Raw genomic sequence first — 23,875 nt, 5'->3', positions numbered from 1 at the left:
GTTCTAAATCACCACGTTTATTGGAGAAAACCGACGGGACGGAACGATCTCGAGGGCAGCAGCTGACTGGCTGCGGCACTTGCCTATTGACAGCCCACCAAACCGCCACCCGGACCTGAGGCTGACCTGACCTTCTAACTATTTTTCCGTCCCATCACTAATCGGCATCTTCATTTTTGCATCTCTTTCTCTTACCCAGTTATGTTTATATTTTCTCTGTACAGTTATTGTATATCGTTGCCACTCATTCTCCATACATCCTCTGTTGTTGTATTCATAGCATAATTCATCAATACTCTTCTACCCTTCCCACGTGGCCCAAGACCGGCTCATACGGCGCGTCCGATATCTGCGCATCCTCGACAATATGGGTTTCTTTGACCACTTACAAAAGGGCAACGGGTTCTCGCTGCAAGCAAAAAAGCCTCAAATTCGCAAAGTTGTTACTCAAAAAAAGCCCGCCCCAAAGTCGCGATCGTCACCTGCAGGCACCACAGATTCTCAAGTTGCGCCTTCGATAAGGTCTACACCTATTGTAAAGAGCCGAAGTTCCAACGCACAAAGCCGGAATAACGAATCCTCGGGAAAACAGTGTCTTCGAACTCCTATTTCTCGTCGAAATCTGAAAAGGCCGTCGCCTATTCAGCGACTTGAGAGCGATGACGATGACGACGACAACGATACGGATACCTCGTTTGAGGTACGCAAACGCGCGAAGTTGAGCGATAGTGTAGAACCGGATTTATCTCGTCGCATAAGATCGGTGGAGGCATTTTCCAAAGATGGGCCCAAGACCCTTAGAATGGTCCATGCAGCAAATATCACAGCCGCAAAAGCCGCGGGGAAATATAAGCCGGCGTTCGAGAAGGGCGTTGATGAGAAATTATCAGAAATCACATTACAGTATCCGAGTACATTTGAAGGCGAAAGATACCAACTGGCCGTCTCGAAGGAGAATGACGATTTCAAGCCACTCGATGATATTTTTCAGGTGGTAGAGATGGTTTCCGAGTATTATATCCCTGAGAATATGCTTGATGAATTCAATAATGAGTCGACAGGGATTAAGAGACGGATTCGCCGAGCTTTCGCGCATGCTTCCGAAGCCGAGTTTCGAGAGGTCATATCAGACTACAACCGCGCTGTGCAGAAATATGTCTCCGACGGGTCTATCGCGAAGCATCTGGATGAAACGCATGTTTTGCAGTTGCCCCTCGTGGAGCGCATATTGACGCAGATATATTCCCGAACGGTTTCGCCTCGAGTCGACTCGCTACGACAATATGAAAACGGAACCGATAATGTGTATGGAGAACTCCTGCCTCGGTTTATTAGCACTATTTTCAAAGAGACACACCTGAAATCAGGCCAGGTATTTGTTGATCTAGGCTCTGGAGTTGGAAATGTCGTTCTACAAGCAGCACTCGAGATTGGATGCGAGAGCTGGGGCTGTGAAATGATGCCCAACGCCTGCACCTTGGCCGACTTGCAACAAGCTGAATTCAAAGCACGATGTAGTCTATGGGGAATCACGCCGGGAAAGACCCGTCTCATCCAAGGCGACTTCCTCACAGAACAAAGCATAATCGAGGTTCTCAAACGGGCCGACGTCGTGCTTATCAACAACCAAGCTTTCACCCCGCAACTAAACAATGAGTTGATCAACCACTTTTTGGATATGAAAGAGGGCTGCAAAATTGTTTCGCTCAAATCCTTCGTGCCGGCTGGTCATAAGATTACGTCTCGAAACTTGAACTCGCCGATCAATTTGTTAGATGTCAGGCAGCTGAATTATTGGTCTGACTCTGTGAGTTGGACGGATGTGGGCGGTACTTATTTCATCGCCAAGAAGGATAGTTCTAGGCTCAAGGCCTTCGCTGATAGTCAGGGATTTTGAGTTCTTCACATATTTTTGGGTCGATGTCAGCCTCTAGACCATTGTCTTTTCTGACTTTCGTGTGATACCACTTTTTGTTATGCTGGACTATGCGCCGGCCTGTCATTTCACCTAAAAATCTTGGTATTTCCTTGAGTGCTTGGGCTATCCGTGTCGGTCTATAGGGCTAATCGGTTTCGTGTCCGTATTTGGGGAACTGTTATGTACACTAGTTTAGATTCACTTTACATAAAATATAGACTCAGGAAATCTAGGATGTATATTAGTATCTATAGAGTACATGTCCCGGCTCAGCAGGTTCGTGAATAGATGTAGTGATTGTTATGCTAAAACTTAGAAGCCTCATTCATCGCATCAGCCTCCTTACCCATACGGGCCATCCACCGATCAATCAATTCCTGATTCTCCCGCTGTAATCTACTGGAACGATCCTCGGCCATATTGAGCTGTAAGTTGAGAGACGCCAATTCATCTTGGACACTCTAAAACCACGCAGCATTAGCAAATACATCCACCACAAAGTCCCAGAATTCTTGAATGGTTCACATACATCCAATAACTTCGCCTTCCCTCGCAACTCCTCATCCCGGTCTTTCAACCTAAGAATCAAATGTGTCCGTTCTCCTTCTAGAGAGGTTATCCGTCGAGAATCCTGTTGCGTCTTGGATTTTAATTTGTCCAACTCCGCGGTCGTACGGTTTAGTTGTTCTTGGAGCTCGGAGCGAGATCGTTGGGCGGCAGCTAGGTCTGCCCTAGCTGCTAGAAGGGCACTTTGTGACGCCGCACCAGCACCACTACCGTTAATCTGTGATCGTTGTTTCTGTTGTTGCTGGGGAGTGGAGGCTCTTTTAGGAGAAGAGGGGTTGCCTGCTACCTCGGGAGGTTGAGATTGTCGCCTACTGACGAGTGCAGCGTTTGCCGCTGTGCGGTCGGCGAGTCGAGTGTCTGACAAAAATTGGTCATTAATATACTGCTTTCTTGGATGATTGGGATATTTTCGTACAAGCATCGTAAAGACTGCTGTTTGCTTGCTCTTGTTTGTCACGAGCCACTAGAGCGGCATAGTAGTCCTCTCGCCAGTTGGACATAGCTACAGGGTGAGCGTCGACATGACTGGAATTCTTCAGATATACATCTTGCAGCACCGTAGTACCAGGTTGACAGACTGCGACCTGTCGTTGTACAGATGAATTAGCCAGCGGGGTCTCTAGTCCGCTCCAGGCAAGTACCTTATGTGAGGAAGCATTCTCATTGGCTCCTCAGCCGTTACCGCCGCATCCACCGCCCTCGTGCTATCAACGTCACGAGGCTCGGTCCTCTTCCAAGTCTCATCTATCTATTGACTGTCTAACATTCAAACTTGCCTTGACCTTACACAATTATTCCTCTGTTCGCACCCTTTCTGATTTCTCGAAAGTGGCCGTATAATCGTTATAACTATGGCGTCACGAAAGAAGGTCTTGTTGAAGGTACGGGAGCCGCTCAACGCATTATCTCATTCTGCTTTCGAAATGCCGTTCATTTATCGGCGTCGCTGACAGATTGAACTAGGTTATTATCCTTGGAGATAGTGGTGTTGGAAAGACAAGCTTGATGAATCAATATGTGCGTATTATCAAACGAAAACCGAAGCTCAATCTCTCGCCTGGTCCACATACTCATTGATTATTTGCGAACTTTCAGGTCAACAAAAAATTTAGCGCCAGTTACAAGGCAACAATCGGAGCCGACTTTCTCACGAAAGAGGTCCTTGTGGATGATCGACTAGTCACAATGCAGGCATGTTATACATTTCCCGTGATTGGATCAACCTGATAGGATATGTGATTACTGACTGCTTTCTGTTCCTAAATAGCTCTGGGATACGGCCGGTCAAGAGCGCTTCCAGTCCCTAGGTGTCGCATTCTACCGCGGAGCCGATTGCTGTGTTTTAGTTTACGATGTCAACAACTCCAAGAGTTTCGAAGCCCTCGACAGCTGGCGAGACGAGTTCCTCATTCAGGCTAGCCCGCGAGACCCTGAAAGTTTTCCGTTTGTGAGTACACCAAATAAACCACAATTGGTACAGGTTGATGGATTGACTTGCTGATGTGGGCAGGTTGTGATTGGTAATAAGATCGACGTGGAGGAGAACAAGAGGATGATATCATCGAAGCGAGCCATGACATTCTGCCAGTCCAAAGGGAACCTTCCCTATTTCGAGACCAGCGCCAAGGAGGCACTCAACGTTGAGCAGGCATTTGAGGGTAAGTCCAGAATGTATAGCATGCGTCTAGAATTAGTACGCACTGACATATTTTTGCTTAGTGATCGCTCGTAGCGCGCTTGCACAAGAGGAATCGGAGGAGTATGGCGGAGGAGATTTTGGCGACCCAATCAACATTCGACTAGACAGTGATCGTGACGGCTGCGCTTGCTAAGCCAGGAGTGCATTTGAAATTTATATACGTGCTGTCTCCCTCCAGATCCATCCTACAATTTCCGTGCAGTGAGCTTCCTAGACCTCTTCCACGTCCTTGCAACTGTACCCATGCGAAGATGACTACTCTTTTCCACGATCAGTTTATTCCATTGTGCTTTTGCTTGTGCGTGATCCGTTTATTGTTTGTGTACTTGATTCATAGTTCCTTTGTCTGATGTTTGCGCGTTTCGGCCCAAGACTTGGTCTTCTTTTATCTTCATCATCAGGAGTCTGGGATATTCCCCGTTGTCATGTACCCTACTTCCACCCCTCATATATTACTATTTCGTCGAATACATAATACTCCCGTATACGAAGTGACAATTCCATTCATGATCTATAAGCGAATTACGTAGTTACAGACTGCAAGGGACAAACCTTTTACTTGTAACAGGAATGTATCATGTTGTTGTGTATGTCGTGACTCAGTCGTTATCCACCGGCGGCTAAACCCAGACAAGCCTAGCGGACCACATCGCCGAATGATAACGGCGGGAAAGCGCACTCACCACGACACAGGACGGTTATACCGGCAAGCAACTTCTCCCCCATGGCCATTTCAACATAAACACCATTCTGTTCCGACGTCCTGTTGATCAGGATAGGATACTATTCTATTTTTGTGCAGATAGCGACGAAGACGGACCTGGCTGTCCGGTCACCCACATTCGGATTCGACGGGTTTTCGACACCGATGCTTGTCTCTTCCATGGGAACTACTTAACGACAGAGTAAGCTGATGAGCCCGTCAGGCACGGCGACTATACGAAGGAGAGCTTTCGAACGTCATAGCAGCGGAATAATTGGGAAGTCTGTTCTCAAGATGGATTCCGCGGACGGTCGAGATTATGTCGCAGAACAACAGACAAAGCCTGTCCATAAATACGGCATGGCTCGACATACAATGGGCATCATATTGTTGATGTGTGTAGTTTTTTTATGGACGGCCTCAAACTTTCTGGCTAGTGTATGTCTGTTACATTTCAGATCCTCGTGAAGATGACAAAGCTACTGACAGATATGGGTAAACCAGAATATCCTCGCAGATGACAGCTACTCGCACCCATTTTTCATTACCTATGTCAATACGTCGTTCTTCGTGGTGTTTCTGATGTATGTAATTGCGCGTCGCATCTTTCGCATGTGGCGTAGAGGCAAATTATCGCAAGTGAAGTCACTCAAATCGTTCTTTACCTATCTCGATATACATGGAATGAAAGAGCCTCCTTCTTATGCGCGGGAGACGGTAACGTCACTAGACGAGGATCCCGAGGATGAGGAATATGGGACATATGAAGCGGACACGCAACGACAGCGATTGTTGAATAGCTACGCGCAGGACCCTGATCTGGGACCTTCATCACCAACCTCGTCTACCGATGCAACGGCAACAAAATCATCAGCCGGGAAATTGGGACTAGGTCAAACGGCACGCTTGGCGGCACAATTTTGCATGCTATGGTTTCTGGCAAACTACTTCGCAATTGCATGTCTGCAATTCACAACTGTGGGTAGCACGACCATTTTGACATCGACAAGTGGGGTTTGGACGTTGATTCTGGGCGCTATGATCGGTGTCGAGAAGTTCACTCTACGAAAAGCGCTCGGTGTGTTCGCTTCGTTGGTTGGTGTTATTCTAATTTCACGTGTGGATTTATCTTCTTCGACACCTGCCACACCCGATGATACTACACTCCCGGCCGATGGTGGTAACGACAAGGATCCATTTTCGAGTAAAACTCCTGCTGAAATTGCCCTTGGTGATGCGATGGCAGCATTGAGTGCAATTGTATATGGCGTATATACAATAGTCATGAAAAAGCAAGTCGGCGACGAGTCCCGCGTCAATATGCAGCTGTTTTTTGGGCTGGTGGGATTCTTCAATGTCTTTCTCCTCTGGCCTGGATTCGTCATTTTGCACTTTTTGGATATTGAGAGATTCTCTTTGCCGACTGAGAACAGGATTTGGGTTATTATTCTGGTATGTATCCTCCGTCCGCATTTTCCTGTTTGTCAGTCTTAACATTGATTTTCTTTAGGTGAACTCAATATCCTCCCTCATATCAGATATATGCTGGGCCTACGCCATGCTCCTCACAACACCGCTCGTGGTCACAGTGGGTCTCAGTCTTACCATCCCTCTATCACTGGTTGGCCAAATCATTCTCCAAGGCCAATATGCCGGCGTCCTATACTGGATTGGCGCGACAATTGTGTTTGCATCTTTTATGATTGTGAATCAGGAGAGTAAAGAGGATGAAGAACAGCAGCAAGAAGACCTAGTTGATTCTATTCTCTTGTCAAGGGAAGGAGAAAGAGAGATGGAGAATGAGAACTAGCCGTTGAGAATATAATGGTACAAACCGTTTATGGATGCATATAGATAGATAAGAAACATATTTGAATTAAAAAAACTAAGTTAAAACTCATACACAGTTGGATATCATAATTCAGACCCCCGCTCCAATAAAACCCAGATCGCCAGTGAACTTCAATAAAATACAGGAAAAAATAGCATCGAACAATCATCTCAAAGGCTGAAAGGGTTCAGGCGTAGCAATAATCGTCGGCGGCGCAACAACAGGAACAGAAGTAGCGGTAGCAGCGGTCTGACTACTAGTACTAGCCTTTCTACTTTCCATCGCCTTCTTTCTTCCGACTATGATACTTTTCAATGCGCCTAGCCATCGTGCTAGAGACTCTTCATCTGGTGCACAGAAGCGATAGATGGGTCTATCTTCGGTTATGATTTGCATACAGAAATTCTTGGATCGAGAGATGGGATCTGTTTCGGCGGCATTGATGACTTGGGACATGGGTATGATGCGGATTGCGGAGTACTCCTATATATTATCAGTTTGTGGAGATCAAGCAGATAAAAGGGGAGGGGAGGTGCACCCTTTCGTCTTTGTATAAAGCGAGACTGACTGGTCGAAGAACGACCCAGAGTTTCTTCCATTGTCGAACTCCTCGCTTACTATGTAGACATTGTAGCCAGCCATGACATATCACGCGGTCAGGATCGCCCAAGAGTCCTGAGACAGTGGGTTCGCGGCCTAGAGAAGGACGCTTGGTAGGTTGATCGCTAGGTTCGCGCCCCTTGGAAATCTTCTTCGCCCGTGAACTACTTCCAGGCCCATCTGATAAGTCCGAGTATTCCGTCATCTCATTACCGGAATAATCTTGCGCAAAAGGTAGACTCTTCCCCCTGTGTCCCAACGACGTTGTCCGCATAAGCTCCGGCGAACTCGACAGAATTGTCGGCTCATTCTCTCCAACATCCGAATATTCACTTGCTATAATGGCAGCATGGTCTTCTCCATCGCTAGTATACCCGGCTGTAGTGGGCACGGACATCTTCTTCGTTTTCGATTGCGCAACCAGAGCTTCTTCTTCCTCGTCAATGTGCACCTCTGACCGAATTCGCTCAACCCACGCCTTTGCATCCTGCTCAGAAATAGACTGGAAACGATAGTTTTGTGACGGTGAGAATATCCCCCAGACATGTTCGCGAGTCGATCGCGCGGAATGGATTGGTGCGACGGCAACGACGTCGGAGAGAGTAATGGATAGTAAGAGTCTGGCTTCGTCCTCATCTTTGTAGACAGAAAGCAGGTTTGGGCGGAGCACTAAATAGCATGGCTTCCAGGAAGCTTTGAATGCCTATCACTGATTAATTGTGAATAATATAAAGCTTGCGACCTCGTTTTACACTCACATGTCGACTTTTGATCTTGCCAAATACTTTCCCCCGCTTTAAAACGCGGTCGAATTCGAAGCTCCCATATTCATTGACCGGCGAGAAAGTGTCGAGATTCAAATGACCCGTACGAAAGCTTGCTGAAGACTGCGAGGGGCCCGCTACACTCATTGGCCCTATTTTCGACGGGGGAGGAACATTTATCGGTCTGGTTCCGGAATTGACTGCCGTTTGCGAAGAGAGGCTTTGCGCCATGTTTGTTGTCGTTGTCGTTATTGTTGTTGTACACAAGAGACTAAGAAACGTGCGGGGGAAAAAGAGACGAAAGGCGCGTAGAATTGATTATATTCATCAGTACGAAGGGGTGATTTTTGTACTCCGTACAGAGGAGGTAGTAGTATGGCCTGGAACCTCCGATGTGAACGAGAGTCCGAGGTTAACGATCCACGGAACGGCAAGCTATATCACAACGATGTAATGGTCGGATTCGTGCAAATATTCCGTCGAGGTTGTTTGACAAGAGTTTGAATTGAAGTACGACTTCGATCGACGGTCGAACCCAAGAGATCGCGTGGAGCAGAGAAAAGGGGTTCTGGGGACCTTTTTTTCTCTTGGTGAGGTTATCTTATCGATTTGGCAGTGGCGGCCCGTGACGTCGCGAACGGAAGCGGCGAGACCTCACCTTATATTCTACGTACCGTACTGGGTGGTAAGCTGGAGCTTCCAGGCAGAGATGCATTAGAGATGAACATATAACAGATGTTGAATGCCAAAACTGTTGAGCAGCAAAGTGGCGATGCTCTCTAGCAGGGTGAAACTCGACTCGAGTCATTGAAGCCGAAGCCACATCGGGTTATGTAAGCATGATCTGCAGCTTAACTTCTCATCGGACGATCGAGATGATTGTTGGGAAGCACTGCCTCAAGACAGCTGATATGTCTTAGGTTACTGGTTTTTCTATTCATCGACAGTTAAAGTCTATCGCCAGCTCTTTCAAGGCCAAGACGATATGGATTGTTATGGAGTAACTATATGAGTAGCACTTGCAGACGGCCTGAGGCCCACCAAAAAGTGGCCCATGGACTGATCCAGGCCTGATTTGCATTGCTATGCTGTGCCAGAAGACTCAAGACACCTTGCAGTTATTGTGTTGCGTTGCAGACTGCAGTTGCTTGGAGATAGAGTGTTGACTGATATATTCTTCATGAAAAAGGTCAGAAGTGCCATAGAAGAGGAGATGAGAGCGTATGTAGAAACAAGATTCCGTCTATGACGCCGTTTAGTATACCCTAGCCTATGAGAACGCCGAGTAATATGGTCAAACCGTTGCTCCGTAAAGTGTTCAAATTCCAGAATCCACTCGTCTTCTGGCCCTTTGGTGCTGTAACTTTTACTAATTCACAGGGATTAAGCATTTGGTAATACTCCGAATAAACACACTGTCCCCTATTCCACTCGTACATAGTCAACTAATAAATATCGACAGGGGAATCAATCAAGATAGGGAAGATATTCAATAAAACGCCACTCCGAGAAAATTTCACGCGGTATTGAAACATACCAAACCGTATTTATAGTATCCCTAGCCGCAGAATCCCTCGGTAACCAACCGTATGTAATGGTAACATCTGTAACAGTGTAATCTACCCCTTTGGTCTTGGCGTTCTGCCAGCCCTTACCGCGCCAATTATCTTGACTTCGGCCAACTGCCAACTTTACTTTGTCTTCGCTCTTGTCAACCATCCACCAACCTTTCTTTCATCCTCTCACCATCTCGTCCCTTCCTACCGATGACCTCTTTGACTTGACGGTTCCGGTCGGATTCGACTACTTCTTGCTACCTCATTGCCACCGCGACGCTTGGCCGATCGCCGTGAGCTTCAGTCCCTTGTGGTCGGCCTTGCAGGGCTCGTTTGAGGGAAGAAAGGAGGCTTTTCCTCCAGCCGCTCGTTTTACGGATCTATCGTTTCTGTCAGGATTTTCTTTGACGACTGTGCGGAAAGCTTGAGTTTTAGTCGATAGAGAAGGATACAGACATTGATCTTTGGCGAATCGCCAACGGCTGCGTATCAAGCAGAAACGACCTTCCCCGATAACACCTCCACACTATCACGAGACAAAAGTTACTTCAACTTCCATTTGATCGATTGAGTCTCTCATTCAGTTTTTTGGGGCTTGGGCAGCCACCATGAATATCGTTCGACGGATTGTTAAGCGCCTGCCGTCCGCGCCAGCGCTGGCATCTCTCGAAAATGTATCACGTGAGAAAGGCCAACGATTATCTCCCTTGGCTTTCCTTCGAAGACGAATCCGATTACGAGGCAATTCTACTATTTCGATACCACTGGGTGTTGTGTTAATATTTCCATGTGTTATAATCATTTTAATCGTACTTATTTTCGCGAGACATCCGTCTTCCTCGGGTGGAATTTTGGTCCCAGCTGGGACGCCTCCGTCTATCAGGTTTGTCATACTTCCAGAACACTTGTCTTACTGATCACTCAATCTTACTGATGTTTTGTTCAACAGGCGAATTAGTGAAGAACATGATAAGGTCTTCGCGACCGGTTGCGAACATGTCGACCAAAAGAAAATTGACGCTGCACCTCGAGCCAATGCAGCATTTGTCGTGCTTGCACGTAACAAAGAACTCGAAGGTGTTATTCAATCCATCAGATCGATTGAGCGTCATTTCAATAGATGGTGGCATTATCCGTATGTCTTTTTGAACGATGGTGATTTCGACCAGGAGTTTAAAGACACTGTTCAGAATTATACGAGTGCACCCGTTGAGTTCGGAAAGATCGATGACACCATGTGGGGATTTCCAGACTGGGTAGATCATGAAGTCGCCAAGGAGGGTATCAGGAAACAAGGAGATGCCGCTATTATGTATGGTGGCATGGAGAGTTACCACCATATGTGCAGATTCTACTCAGGGTATGTTCCTTCATCTAGACTAGGTGTGGCCTTTCTTTTTTAACTCTGTTCCAGGTTTTTCTACAAGCATCCTCTACTCTTGAAATATGAGTGGTACTGGCGGTTGGAACCTGAGATTAAGTACTTCTGTGACATTACATAGTGAGTCTAGTTCTATGTTCTTAAAGAGGATTCCCACCACTAACCCAATGCAGTGATCCATTCCTTAAAATGGCGGAAAACAACAAAACATACGGTTTTACAATCGCCGTCAAGGAGCTTCGAGAGACTGTGCCAAACATTTTCCGTTATGCATCAGCATACAAGCGCACCAAGGGACTGGAATCGAAAGGTCTGTGGGAAATGTTTGTCGAAAAACCTGCAGAAGAAGAAACGAAAGATGAGGCTAGTAAGAAAGAGCCCATCCCTGAAGAGCTCGAAGACGTGAAACCTCCCGAAATCGATCGGGAAGCTATGGAAGGCGAAAAGTACAACATGTGCCACTTTTGGAGTAATTTTGAAATTGCTCGATTAGACTTCTTCCGCAGCAAAGAGTATGAAGATTTTTTTGAGATGATGGACCGCAGTGGTGGTTTCTGGATGGAACGGGTATGTTTTTCTTTAATCTGTCTTGTTCATGCAGATTCTAATTGACTGCAGTGGGGTGATGCGCCGATTCACTCTTTGGCCGCTGGTGCACTACTTGCTCCTCGCGATATTCATTACTTCCGAGACTTTGGTTACCGTCATACGACGATCCAACACTGTCCTGCCAATGCACCAGCTCGGCAATTAACTCGTATTCCTTTCCTGGATCCGATGATTGAGGATGAAAAGAAACGGGTCGAAGAAGACGAGTACTGGGCCGCCTTCGACACTGTCAAAGAAAACGGTGTAGGTTGCCGTTGCAGATGCGATACAGACATTGTCGACGTTGAAGGAAAGCAAGGAAGTTGCCTCGCAGAATGGGTCGAGGTTGCAGGTGGCTGGGCCTCACCGTGATTGTAGCCACGTTACCTTCCCATTTCCGATGTATAGATCAAACCGGTCGACTTTACGTGTTACGTTATAACAGACCAATATATTAATTGGACATTGAGCATTGCTTGGCTTCTCGCAGTGGGAGTTTTTTTTTTCTGTTTTTTGTTCCTCATCATTCAGGCATACATTAGCCTCCGATCATGTCCAACTGTCTGGTTTCTCCTTCGCCGCAATCGTTGTTCTTTCCTTCTCAACTATAATATGGGTTATGTCTTTTTTTTTCTTTAGTTTGATTTCAGGTTGATGTGGAACATTAGTACAGACGGCGTTTGGAAGGGGATGTCAAGGAAACTTTGGTATGAACGGGGGTTATTTATGTGTTGAAATTACTAACTATACTACTATATATGCGTATTACTATATGATAAACGAAAGTTTCTCTGAGTTTCTGAGCTTCTCATGTATAGAATGTTTCCTTGGTTTAAGTTAAGGTTCTAGTTAGGTGTCCCGTAGCCCTTAACTTAATTGTATGTCCAACCCATACCTATACAATCTGTTGCGTCGTGTCTCTCTATACAACATAACTTGATATCAAAATAAGGAACTGAATTTCGAAACCTTTAAGGATTACGACCACGTTCCATTCGCTGGCCCGAAATACCCTTGCTCTGGAATATCCAACCAAGCCACACCCTGTCCATCAGCTGTATTTACATACACATTATTCCCCCACCAATCCGGAAAGACAGCTCCAGGGTATGAGACACAGAAGAATATGATGATGCCGCTGATGGCAATGCCCGTATCGAGAGCGGCTGCTAGGACATAGTTGTATTTGGTCCACCAGGTGAAGAATTTGTTCTTGATCCAGTGGTTGAAGATGAAGTTAACAATGGCCCAGCTGGAGTAATTTATTCCGGTTGCTTTGTACATTGCCAAGTTAGTGAACTGGGTTTGCACATGAAGGAACAGGGGAAGAAGTGTGGATTACCAGGTGGTACGTTATAAGTTCCAACCCAAAACAATGGCCAGTTCACCTTTTTCCAATAATTCTTCTTGGTATACTTCCACAACGCCCAGGTGATAACCGGTGTGATGGCGCCAATCCAGAAAAAGTGGTTCAAGGAGGAATAGATCTTGCCTGCAGAGTATAATCGACTTGGTCCTACCAGTCCCCAGATCACGCTGCTGCTATACACGGTTCGGCCGTTGGGGCAGCTGAAGTCATCCGCTTGATCGAGACTGCAGATATTATCGATATTACCCAACATCCAGAGCGTGACTCCAGTCTGGGTCAGGGCACCAAGGATTGTGGCGAAGCCCTGCGCAAAGAAGAGTGTTCGAGGAGGCACTTTCATGTAATGGCCCAGTTTCATATCCATTGCAAAATAGACGCCCTGACCTACGACGTCAGTTGATAAGATCTTGAAACACATGTTTGCTAGCGGTTTGCCGGAAAACATGTAACCGCCGATAAATTCGCTGAGGACGTTGAGTTGGTTAGCGTCAACGTTTGTGATGCCCTGAATCAAGCCGCAGGGTATCATGTATAATGCAGGTATTATGAATGCGAGAAAAACGCCATAGACCGGTAGTTGGGTATGGTATACTTCTACCATGGCGATTGCCATGGCCATGATGACGACAATTATACTCGCATACCAGTACCAGGGTACCTTTCTGTAGGCTTTCATGAGTCTTGCATGGATATCTAGTCTTGTAGTTCCCCGGAAAGCCGCAACCAGTTCGTCCCAATGCCACAGGTAGGTATGTGTAAGCACAGCCGTGATAGATGCAAACGAAAGACCGTAGACAAAGGCATAGGTCACCGGCAAATATGGTGGTGAATACTCCCTATACGCCCCCACATCAAGGGTATAATCCGCCCCAACAACACGAGTCGTATTATACTCATTCCCGTACCGATCATAGACATCAGCGGTCATCAACGGCAGATAAGCCGTAAACCATGTATTCGTATAATACAGAATGGGCGCAATGATCCAAAAGCAGATTGCGAATCCAGCAAAGACGTTCATTGCTGCCCACGAGGGGGAGAGGAGCGGGTTGGTGTTGTAGGCGATTTGACTCCAGTCGAATGTAATTGGGCTTAGACCCAGACCTGTCTGCATGCCAAAGAGGTGGTTGACGATTTTATTGTTGGGGGCGATCCAGCAGACCCATGTGAAGTAGCTTAGGGCTGTGAAGATGAGGCCGGGGAACCAGTACCTTCGCTCTATCAATACGGATGCTGGCAGTAGGAAAGATGAGTTTACTTACCAAACGAACGCTCCAACCATCACGTAGAGAAAAAACCGAAGACGAGAAACCTTCCACTTTCCAACAGCCACATTTGCCCTTGAATGCAAACTCTCAAGAAGAGCACAGTTAGACAACGTTCCAGGCCATATAATACTCGCCGGCTCAATAATCCACGGCGCCGAGAGGCCTGCAACACCGAACCCCAATAATTGTGCACACAGCACAATCAAGACCTGAAATCCAGTCTTGAGTCCAAAATTATAGAAATTCTTCGACGCCGCTTGGATAATATTCGTCGCATCCGCGGTGAAATATCCAAACGAAACATTGCTCATAATGACTATCACGGTATGTTCCTTGACATTGAATTTGTCGTCTGGGTTGATACTCCATTTCCCCAAGGGGCCGAAGTTGAGAGTCCAGTCTGGTAGGACTTTGGCGAGGAAGACGCCGCAGGGGAAAGCAAGCAGTTCAGCGACCAGGGCTACGATATGGACGGATGGGTAGCGTAGTGAGAAGAATTGATTTATGCCAGATCCGATGATAGTGAAGATTATTCCTAGGAGCCACATTCGTAATGTGTTGACGGGCATAGAGGGGTCGTCGACTTCGGGGACGACAGCTCTCACTTAAACCGGTCGTATTAGCTGGTCGTATGTGAACTGATCTTGGGAAGTGATCTTACCCTCTGCAAATGGAGAGCGGTGCGATTCGTATGAGTATTCGACATTGTCGTCCTCCAACACCGTGGCGAGATCGACCTCGAGATCGGCCAGAGGCTCATGGCCAATCTCTGCGTCCCCCGAGGCGGCGGTTTTGGAGTCTAGTTTTACCTCTTTACTTGTCGGAGTCTCCATCTTGGCTTGATCCTATGATTTTTGGAATTAAAGATTGGTGTACAGCCCATATTTAAAGAATCTGCTTGCAAGGTTGCCCTATAGTCACCGAGACGAACGCTTATCTGTTTATCGAAAGATACAGATAGAGAACTACTACCCTAACTTTTAGCACTAGTAAACTGCAACGTCAAGATTGAAACGCATGCTATCTAGTCGGCAATTGGACATCACTTGTTCACTATATCAGAAAGTGGCAGGTGTAACACATAGTCGCACAGCTTCATCTATCAAGACATAGAGCTGTCCCCGCAGAAAGATAAGCATACTGCTGAACTATTACTTTTCCAAGTATAGCTTAATAGTAACTACTCAATTAATTGGTTCTTGGACCGTTGTTATGCAGATCTAGTCTATATCTTGTGGGGTTGTTTATCTACATCTGTTGATAGCCCTAACGCGGCGTGCGAAGAACCTGATTATAACGAACAGAAGGCCCTTGGAAATCAGTATACCATTTAGAAGTAAGATTGATCTGGGGGTGAAAAGCACTCCAAATGTGTTCACCTATTCTACTATAAACTCCTTCATATTGGAAATTACAGCGTAATTTATAAGGATCTATAGAATCTGAGTAACTACTCAATAAAAGCCTTTGAAATTTGAGATATAGTATAGAGTCGTGGCATATTTTTGATTGCAGAGTACGCAGTAGCTGCAGCAGAGAATCTCGACGTCTCTAGGCGATATCCGCACTGGACTTCAACATAAAGCAGAGATCTACCGACTCCAAAATTTGTCAGGTATTAGAAATACTAATTTTCAACACAAGGTAGGAATTTGAAATGAAATATTTATTTGTTGTGTAGTTATCCAGTGTCCAAAAATTGACTCTTTTTCGATTCCGTGGCCACGGCTGCTTAGTCATGTAATTACCAAAACTAAACCAAATTCAGTAAATCAGGTTATCATCCTGTTGGATTGGACGTAACAATCTCTAGAGGTATTTCTCAACGTATCAGATTATGTATGTTATTATTATTATTATTATTCAAGTTTATTGTCCGTACCCAGCCCTATTGGCTATGACAGACCTCTGGAAGCCTTGGTGAGACCCTACAGGCCTCACCCCTATCAGAATCCTACATACAAAAATCCAAAAATAAATCACTATCTCGTCCCCATGTGGCCGATATGCCAGGGACCTTTGGGCACTCTCCCTAGGCTAATCCTTCCGGAGATCCCTTATAGTTCCAAACCCGTGGGCACACCTAATCAGTACAAACTCTGACTAGTGTGCCCTCACCCCTATTCATCCTCCAATGTGACACCTAGGCCACCTTCCTCCAACGTATCCCACCCCCACGCATCACTAGACTCAGCCTCTCTGGCTGTCCGCTCCTTATCATTGAATAGGTTGGCTTCAGCCACGAATTGCAGCAAACCCTGCGTCGCTCTAGGCTCAGCAAATAGCCTAGCCTCGGGGTTTTCCTCAGCCGCTGTAGGCAGTGGCACGCCTGCTTTTTTGAGGTAAAATTTATGCAATCCTTGATGCTAGTTGTAATCCTCTCTCCCTGCGGCCCTGTTCTAAGTACAGTAGAAATGGGAGATGTTTCTTTCACTCCTATACGGTGGATCTCTCTTCCGAGTGGATGGCGAGCTCTGATTGGATAACGGTTTCGATAAATATGATTGGCTAATCTGACACGCTTATACTCAAGTGGAGCGAATAGTTTACATAGTACGGAGTAGGTAGTATTATGGAGAATGTTCGACCTCGTCCTCGAAAGGACAATGGTCATGATCTGAATCCGAATCTGCATCCGCACAGTCGCCGTCGTCGTCTGACGCATTGTCAAAGACGCTGCTGTCTGACATATCATCTACAGAATCACACGAAAAGATGTTGGGATTCTGCCCTTAGATAATCAGCACCGCCTACCTCTTGTAGTTAGCGCGCCAGTAGCTAGATATCTTCCTCCTAGGGTAACACACACAACAGAGTCAGTTTTCCTGCTTCCAGCACAAGAAAAAATGCTCTGTGAAGTGGCGGAGGCATCGCTTTCCATCATCAGGTATAGACTTGCAGACATCATCATAGATAGACAAGAATAGAGAGAGAAAACGGCCAGAGAATGTAGACCCAAGTTCGATAGCAGGGAAAGGAGCGGGCAGGGAAAGATATGATATAGAACGTGTTCGAAATGAGACGAGACCAGTAAATGGTCAGATCCCCCATTGACGGGCACTGTCACTGAAGGGAGCCATACTCCCAAGTCAGAAATTTGGAACCCGCTTATATAAACCCTAACTAGGTACCATACATCTATGGATAGGTCCCAACCTGTATGCCACTTGGAAGTTATCTGGAGACCCAAATACCTTCAAATGTCGGCAAGCGCATGCTTTACAAATTTGATACCTTCTCTTTCTCCCATGTATTGATGAAAGTGGTTGTCAGAAGCAGTATCAAGATACTCTTGACTGGAGGTAGCTTCGCCGCCTCAAACGCCTTCCTTCTTGTAATGTTGGCATTATGGCCATAAATTCTTTCCATGAGTTGGGCATTATGGACTAAATGCAATTAGTTTCATAGCGTAAATGTTTGATATAGACCGTACGTACTGGTCACTAAACACATCAATGAGATCTCTTGGTGTGTCTCCCTCGCCTCCTTACCGTTTCCCCTATTTGGAAGAGATAACAAGATGAAGAGGATAAGAACGCTGAGAAAAGAATCCACAAACCGGCAAAGGGAGGCGTATAACTACGTAATATCTTCTTAGCTGGCTCATAAACTGGATCCTCAAGGGACAATTTAAGCATTCTAAGACTGGGTACTCTTTGGGACGGTCTACAACGAAATTCACCGGCGATATCTCAACCCAGCCACATCCCTGTGGCGTCCTGTCACCTACCGTTGGATCGATAGGACCTGGAAATGCCAGCTCCAGCATTGACAGAGGCAGATTCGGCGGAGGGGAATCAACAAATGCTTAGCAGTTAGGGTTGCGGCGGTGCATATTAGTAGCAGCCGGCCTTCAGAAGACCGGTCGGCCTTCAAGACAATTCAGCGGTCCGGAGCTATTCCGTTTTGGGGCATCTCACACTTGCCTCTCATTAGCCCCGCGGGTCCAATTTGTGAAGAGGCAAAAAACCTGGCATGCTTTAAGAACCTGGCAGTTCCCCTTGATCTAAGAATTCGTTTTCTCCTCTTGAAGCCTTTGCGATTCACGGTTTTTCTTACATTCTCTACCAAGATGACAGCAGTCACGGAGGGATCGAAGATGACCCCCCAAGGCTCATCCAATCCTCGATCTCCACAACCGGACTAGTCGACATTGGGAAGCTCACAACGAAAGATGGGACAGCCTCCGACACAGGCACGGAACTACACAGAATCTCGGATCTTTTTTTGTCTGCAATATTCATATGGACAGCATTTGGCCCTCGCCGAACAGGTCTACTCCGTTTGCTCAGTGCTGACTGGTACTCCGCGCTAAAATAGTGCAGACGCCAAAAGCTTTGTCATCGGTTTAGTAAGACGAGCGACTCGTCACCGGTCAACTCTAAAGATGTTTGGAAGACCGAAAGACAGCGGTATATCGCAGGCCGGCATTTGATTCTGACGAATTAATCTAAAAGGAGAAATTGAGAGGGGGGAATCACGCTTGTCACTGGAGCAGAAGTTGCGGTACTGGTTCGGACCTTCCGACGATAACCATGAAGTTTTTTTTTTCTGCGCGAACGATCCCAAATTCCACGAGCCGTTACAGAGTCCTCCTTGGCGCCCTCGTCATAGGTCACTTTCTTCGACTTACCCAAGACCCTGCAAAATCTGTATCCGGAGAACTTTCCGGTCTAAACTCAGACGGCAGGTCGTTTCAGAGCCTGAGCGGCTCATCCCGATGATATCAGGACCATGGAGCCAACCAGCTTCTTCGAGACTCTTGCTGCATGCTAGTTGAGGTTGGAACTTCTTCAACGCGGCTTGTCTTAGTTACTGTTGGGAGCAAACTGTCATGCTTGGTCATCAGATTTCGAGACTGTAGGATTATTTAACGGGTCTCACGGAATTACGGTAGGAATTGGGCAGTTCGGAGGTTTAAAACGAGGGTCACATCTACATCTGAAGAAACTGGAGTGAACGGCCACGAATTACAACTGCTGCCAAATCTTGAGGAGATCTCGCTCTCATTTTACGTCAGATTTGGTACAACCGCTTTAACGGCACTATATTCTATATTCTACATCCAAGATGTTGTGTTCTCCCTCCTCACCCTCAATGAGCTCCTCTTCGCAGTCTATTAGGCTGTCACATTCACCACCCTTCTTTGGCTTCTCTGATGTTGCGCCCACAACCTCCAGCACCACTGATTTTCGGGCTAATTCTCAAGCAACCTTCCTCTTCGTAGACTCCTACCAAGACCAGGCGAAGAATGCTGCAATAAAGACACAAAAGCAGGCATTCCTCGCAAAGAACTACCATAGAAAGAAGAAGCAGGCTTCTATACAGAGACTAAAGAGCTCCAACGCTGTACCAAAAGATCACCTTCACATTGGATACAAATTAGCAAATGATCGCCCAACTTCCGATACCAACCTTTCGACTCCGTCTACAGGAAAAAATGGGAAGAGCGATCTAAGGAGAAAGCCGGATAGTCCTCCTGGCCGACAGGTCGCTATGGGGTCTGAGATATGGTCTCTGAACGCTTATCTGGGCCAGGGCTGTGTGGACCCCTTTTCCTCATCAGCAGTGAAGATGACAGATTTGATGAACCAGTACTTTCATCACTGTACGTATATTTCATAGACGTCTGTCTCTACTGTAACTAACCCCGACCATTACAGTCAGGATCCATACGGTTGTAGCGTGCTACCCCCTCGAATGGAAAAGAATGAGTATATGGTGGTGGCAAAAAGCAAATACTACCCCGGCTCTGCTTCAGACCCTACTTTTCTCAACGGCCGGCCACCTGGCAGCTTCACAAATAAACAGCGGCATGGCTCCTCACCTAATTCAGAAGTCGATTCATGATTGCCTCCACCTCAAAGGGGTTACTCTCAAGACCCTGAACGATATTATGCAAGATCCGGTGAAAGCTGTTGCTGGGTCCACTACTCTGGTCGTTGCTTCCCTTGTAGCAATCGAGGTATGACTACCCTTCCGCCTATGTGGTAATTTTTCATTCGGTAGTTCGTCCTTGCTAATCGGCTCTGTTCCAGGCTTGTAGTGCCAGTTTTGAGGCTCTTGAAGCCCATACAAAGGGACTGCGGAGACTAATCCATCTAAGGGGAGGATTGGACACATTAGACCACATGACTATTTCCAAGATTTACCAGTTCGTTCCCCTCCCTCAAACCTCTTTCCGTCAGGCTGCAGACTAAACTCCATCTCACACCGCAGGAGCGATGTAAAAAGCGCAGCTTTGAAGAACACACAGCCCATGTTCCCAATATCAGCCCGATGGCGCAGTGAGATCCTACAAGACTCCAAGGTCTTCCTCTCAAAGGAAGACCTGGAGACACCCGAGAATCTGTTGTCTCTTGGTGTAAACTTCTTCCACTCCCCATGGTATGGGGAGCTTGATTCAAACATGAAGACCTTCATCCGGGCCCTCCGCAGACTCATTCTTTACTACGAAGTCGCACAAGTTCGACCATCCATTGTAATACCCACAGATAACGATCTTTTCCTTGTCTTTGAACATGAGCTCCTATCCGCCAAGTACTGCGCAGAAGCCGACGATGTCCACGAATCGCTCCGTCTCACCCTCATGATCTATGTGAACCTTCGAATATTTCATTTCCAGAAATTCCCAATCATGGAACACATGGCCCAAACACTAAAGCAGAGCTTGGAGCTCCAGTACTCTTATCTTGAAAGTACCGCTCCTGAATTATTGTTCTGGATTTTGTTCATTGGCAGCATGGCCTCTCATGGCTACAAGTCTCATTATTGGTTTGTCAACGGTTTGACCGAGATGACGCGCCGACTTGGATTGGGGGAATGGGATAAAGCACGCTCGGCTCTGAGGGGATTCTTCTACACCGACCAGCTTACGGAGAGGGAAGCAGAGGAGAATTTATGGAATGAAGTACTTTCAGCAGATTGTAAGTTTTCTTCCTTTCGCTCAAGCGGAGAGGATGCTAGGCACCTTTGCTGACTATATCTTAAGATGCTTATATTGCGCCGAGACGAAGTATAGATAATAAATAAAGGCTATGATATCTTAAGGAATAAAATGTCGGTTTTTCAAGCATGTGGCCTCTTAAAATAGATCTTTTTGTTAGCATAATACCTACATACCGGATTTTCTTGACGCTTTTCGACTTTCCTATTCCGTTTTAGTGCTCGCCCCTTGCCGCTTTTACTCACTGAGTAGAACTGAGCACGCCTCTGAGCGCGCTGGTTAGATTAGTGAGCTTCAAATCTGCTGAGAAATATACTTACTATGTATACATAGTACAGGAGAAGTGGGCCACTCAGTAGTTAGTTAGTTAGATTTGATACCTGCTGTAGCTAGCTACGGTCTAAGGGCCGCTATCCAGGTGTGTGCCTGAGCCTGCAGGCATCTGTGCCACGGGAGGCGCACCGCAGGGCGAACCATAGAGAATATAAGATTAACAAATGAGACAAACAACGAGTGCAAAACACTCACACTCAGTAGTTATAACCCCTGTCCTAGCGGTAAGTTACCGCTCCATATCTCAACAGTTCCAGATATGAGCATGACCCCTCCCTCCCGCCCCTCAAGAATAACGATGGATATATGTTTCTCTCATTTTCCATAGGGGTCTTTGTTTCCATCTTCATACCCGGGAGCCTCACAAAGATATTGCGCTGCTTACATTTGGCCGTGTCAATGACTTAACACAGTATCTCCCTGCCACAGCGATACAACTTGCTCCGAATGATATTGTTGATAGCGGAGAACAGATATACGTGTTTTCCACTATCAACACGCACACAATGGTCGCAAATACCGTGTGCATTAAGTCTCAATTAAACCACTTTTCCTCATAGGGTGACAGAGTTCCATGGTATGTTGTTCAAGAGTAGCATGAAATCTTTTAGCCAAGGTCATATTACTTTCGGCGAGGACGGGATTTGAAAGGCAATTTGGATCGCCGGGGGTATATGGAGGATCAGATTGAAGTAAAGTCGAAGCCTGTTGCGGTTCTATACGGGGGATAGCAGTACGACCAGGGAATCGTGGCTGAGTAGAAGCTAGGGACAAATCCTCCGAATGGGGCATGCTACTACTCGGGTGAAATAAAGGGTCAGTCTCACTCTGGGTCATCATCTGAGGACGGCACGAGTTGCAAATATTATGCTTAGTGGGTGTAGAGTCAAAGAAGGTAGTGATTAGGATTTCATGATCATTACTAACACAAGATTTGTATTATTGTTCGAATGGGATACTCAGGCTTTGGCAGTTCTGTCAGATATCAACACCGTTAGCGATTTTTCAGGCATAATGACGCGGTTTATGGCACGATGTGCGCGTCGATCACGTTCTCGCTGACGCCGTACTTGATGAGTGGGGGAATCTTGCGAATGAATTCCACGATAATGATAAATAGGGGAGTCGTGAACTTCTTGAGATGAAGATGCTCTTTGATGCTTCTCAAATTGATGATGAGTTCGATGCGTAGAAGGTCTCTCCCTGGGGCTGGAGACGACGTAACGAAGAAGCAGTAGTAGGTCGTATAAAGTGAGGAAGATCTTCTTCGACAGAGGGGATTGTAGAGGGGTTCTCAGGAGGCTCATGAGTGTGGATTCCAGCCTGAGTACGTGTTCTCTTGGAGGGACGATGAGTATGGCATTATGAGCACGATTTCAAGATATGATTCCCAGTTGCAGATCGAAATTGTTCAATTGATTTCTCTCGGTGGCATATTGAGCACCGCTGAGTGCTATCTCCAGCCATAGTGGCGGAGTGAGGATATCTCAAGCCCACAGCAGGAGTAGAGTGAGAATAACGAGATGAAAGTAGCGAACGATTGATGAAATTGATAAAATTTAGAGAGCGTGAGGATGAGAAGAACAGTGGAGGAGCATGTATAGAGGGAAGAAAGTTATCCTGTCGTGAGGTAGGGAAGAAGCTAGCCCTAGAAAAAAGCCCTTAGTCCCTCCGGACGTAATGAATAAGAGAACAAAAATATCTAATTAGGCAGAGAGATTGGCTATTAGATCTTGAATAGCCACCTCAGGGGTGTTACTTGGGCAGCTAGATCTAGCCAATGTTCACCCCCTCATAATAGCTTACAAATCAGCTCACCGGAATGTCTATAAAAACCCGGCTTTCAAGCCTCCTGTATTAAAAGAGACAGAGAATTCAACACATACAATCTTGCTATGATAGTCAATTCTTCCATTTACCATCATTGTAAGCTACCGTATGAAGTACAGCATAAAGGATTCTTTATAACTTAAGATTGTGTCGGAGTAAACCCATCGTTAGCTAGAAAAACAATATCAACGAGAGCTTTTGATAGGGTCATTAAGTTCTGATCGTTTACTGCTTGATGGAACTATCGAGGACCGGAAAATATACCGTTCGATCAAAAGCGGAGCCCCGCTAAGGGGCTGGTAATTTACATGATTTTGTAGGCTATTTCCGACTGACAATCATCCTTGGATTTCCTCAATGTTCCGGATGTTGATTTTATAGTTTTTCGTTGATGTGCATGTCTACCGAGTCTAGAACGGGCAACATATCTAGGTGACTGAAAGCATATCGAATGAAAAATATATTCTATTGGATTTCCCTTCTTTTCTCCATGTATATTTACTACAGATTGTTTTCTTTCAG

General features: G+C 46.2%; 9 protein-coding genes across 10 annotated transcripts, besides 2 other annotated features; 5 read left to right on the top strand and 4 right to left on the bottom strand.

Annotated features, from left to right (window-relative positions):
* Positions 1 to 69: 69 nt before the first annotated feature.
* Positions 70 to 3,081, bottom strand: TSTA_066810 (autophagy protein Apg16, putative). Its single transcript, XM_002340582.1, has 3 exons — positions 2,901 to 3,081; positions 2,448 to 2,842; positions 70 to 2,379 (listed from the first exon to the last, which is right to left on the bottom strand). Exons 1-3 carry the CDS (start codon positions 2,983 to 2,985, stop codon positions 2,224 to 2,226), a joined length of 636 nt encoding a protein of 211 aa, XP_002340623.1. The 5' UTR covers positions 2,986 to 3,081; the 3' UTR covers positions 70 to 2,223.
* Positions 368 to 1,897, top strand: TSTA_066820 (uncharacterized protein; the record flags this gene model as incomplete). The annotated part of the gene is made up of 2 exons (XM_002340583.1): positions 368 to 1,305; positions 1,336 to 1,897. 2 exons carry the CDS (start codon positions 368 to 370, stop codon positions 1,895 to 1,897), a joined length of 1,500 nt encoding a protein of 499 aa, XP_002340624.1.
* A 139-nt stretch (positions 3,082 to 3,220) lies between the features above and the next one.
* TSTA_066800 (Rab small monomeric GTPase Rab7, putative) lies at positions 3,221 to 4,697 on the top strand. Its single transcript, XM_002340581.1, has 6 exons — positions 3,221 to 3,366; positions 3,449 to 3,502; positions 3,581 to 3,676; positions 3,753 to 3,932; positions 3,996 to 4,143; positions 4,205 to 4,697. The coding sequence occupies exons 1-6, from the start codon at positions 3,337 to 3,339 to the stop codon at positions 4,315 to 4,317; spliced, it is 621 nt and encodes a 206-aa protein (XP_002340622.1). The 5' UTR covers positions 3,221 to 3,336; the 3' UTR covers positions 4,318 to 4,697.
* Positions 4,698 to 4,820: 123 nt separating this feature from the next.
* Positions 4,821 to 5,069, bottom strand: TSTA_066790 (uncharacterized protein; the record flags this gene model as incomplete). The annotated part of the gene is made up of 2 exons (XM_002340579.1): positions 4,821 to 4,947; positions 5,005 to 5,069. The coding sequence occupies 2 exons, from the start codon at positions 5,067 to 5,069 to the stop codon at positions 4,821 to 4,823; spliced, it is 192 nt and encodes a 63-aa protein (XP_002340620.1).
* Positions 4,896 to 7,996, top strand: TSTA_066780 (integral membrane protein, putative). Its single transcript, XM_002340580.1, has 3 exons — positions 4,896 to 5,325; positions 5,392 to 6,339; positions 6,398 to 7,996. Exons 1-3 carry the CDS (start codon positions 5,098 to 5,100, stop codon positions 6,695 to 6,697), a joined length of 1,476 nt encoding a protein of 491 aa, XP_002340621.1. The 5' UTR covers positions 4,896 to 5,097; the 3' UTR covers positions 6,698 to 7,996.
* On the bottom strand, positions 6,417 to 8,313 carry TSTA_066770 (PH domain protein; the record flags this gene model as incomplete). Of its 2 annotated transcripts, XM_002340577.1 has the most annotated exons (3): positions 6,417 to 7,201; positions 7,257 to 8,021; positions 8,077 to 8,313. In XM_002340577.1, the coding sequence occupies 3 exons, from the start codon at positions 8,311 to 8,313 to the stop codon at positions 6,884 to 6,886; spliced, it is 1,320 nt and encodes a 439-aa protein (XP_002340618.1). In that variant the 3' UTR covers positions 6,417 to 6,883. The 2 variants fall into 2 exon arrangements, with proteins under 2 accessions (XP_002340618.1, XP_002340619.1); XM_002340578.1 differs by having other exon boundaries at positions 6,417 to 8,021.
* Positions 8,314 to 8,315: 2 nt separating this feature from the next.
* Positions 8,316 to 8,343: a microsatellite.
* A 1,903-nt stretch (positions 8,344 to 10,246) lies between these two features.
* Positions 10,247 to 12,396, top strand: TSTA_066760 (alpha-1,2-mannosyltransferase (Kre5), putative; the record flags this gene model as incomplete). The annotated part of the gene is made up of 5 exons (XM_002340576.1): positions 10,247 to 10,521; positions 10,588 to 10,998; positions 11,053 to 11,139; positions 11,193 to 11,586; positions 11,638 to 12,396. The coding sequence occupies 5 exons, from the start codon at positions 10,247 to 10,249 to the stop codon at positions 11,977 to 11,979; spliced, it is 1,509 nt and encodes a 502-aa protein (XP_002340617.1). The 3' UTR covers positions 11,980 to 12,396.
* A 189-nt stretch (positions 12,397 to 12,585) lies between these two features.
* On the bottom strand, positions 12,586 to 15,077 carry TSTA_066750 (small oligopeptide transporter, OPT family; the record flags this gene model as incomplete). Its single annotated transcript, XM_002340575.1, has 4 exons — positions 12,586 to 12,881; positions 12,950 to 14,187; positions 14,239 to 14,848; positions 14,906 to 15,077. 4 exons carry the CDS (start codon positions 15,075 to 15,077, stop codon positions 12,586 to 12,588), a joined length of 2,316 nt encoding a protein of 771 aa, XP_002340616.1.
* Positions 15,078 to 16,088: 1,011 nt separating this feature from the next.
* Positions 16,089 to 16,108: a microsatellite.
* Positions 16,109 to 19,314: 3,206 nt separating this feature from the next.
* Positions 19,315 to 21,318, top strand: TSTA_066740 (uncharacterized protein; the record flags this gene model as incomplete). Its single annotated transcript, XM_002340574.1, has 5 exons — positions 19,315 to 19,852; positions 19,908 to 20,209; positions 20,283 to 20,398; positions 20,440 to 21,170; positions 21,236 to 21,318. 5 exons carry the CDS (start codon positions 19,315 to 19,317, stop codon positions 21,274 to 21,276), a joined length of 1,728 nt encoding a protein of 575 aa, XP_002340615.1. The 3' UTR covers positions 21,277 to 21,318.
* Between the last annotated feature and the right edge of the window lie 2,557 nt (positions 21,319 to 23,875).

The sequence above is a fragment of the Talaromyces stipitatus genome, genomic scaffold, assembly GCF_000003125.1.
Source record: "Talaromyces stipitatus ATCC 10500 scf_1105507295523 genomic scaffold, whole genome shotgun sequence".
Classification (NCBI taxonomy): Eukaryota; Fungi; Ascomycota; class Eurotiomycetes; order Eurotiales; family Trichocomaceae; genus Talaromyces; species Talaromyces stipitatus.
Note: the sequence above shows the minus strand (reverse complement) of the source record. Positions and strands in the feature narration are given on the sequence as shown.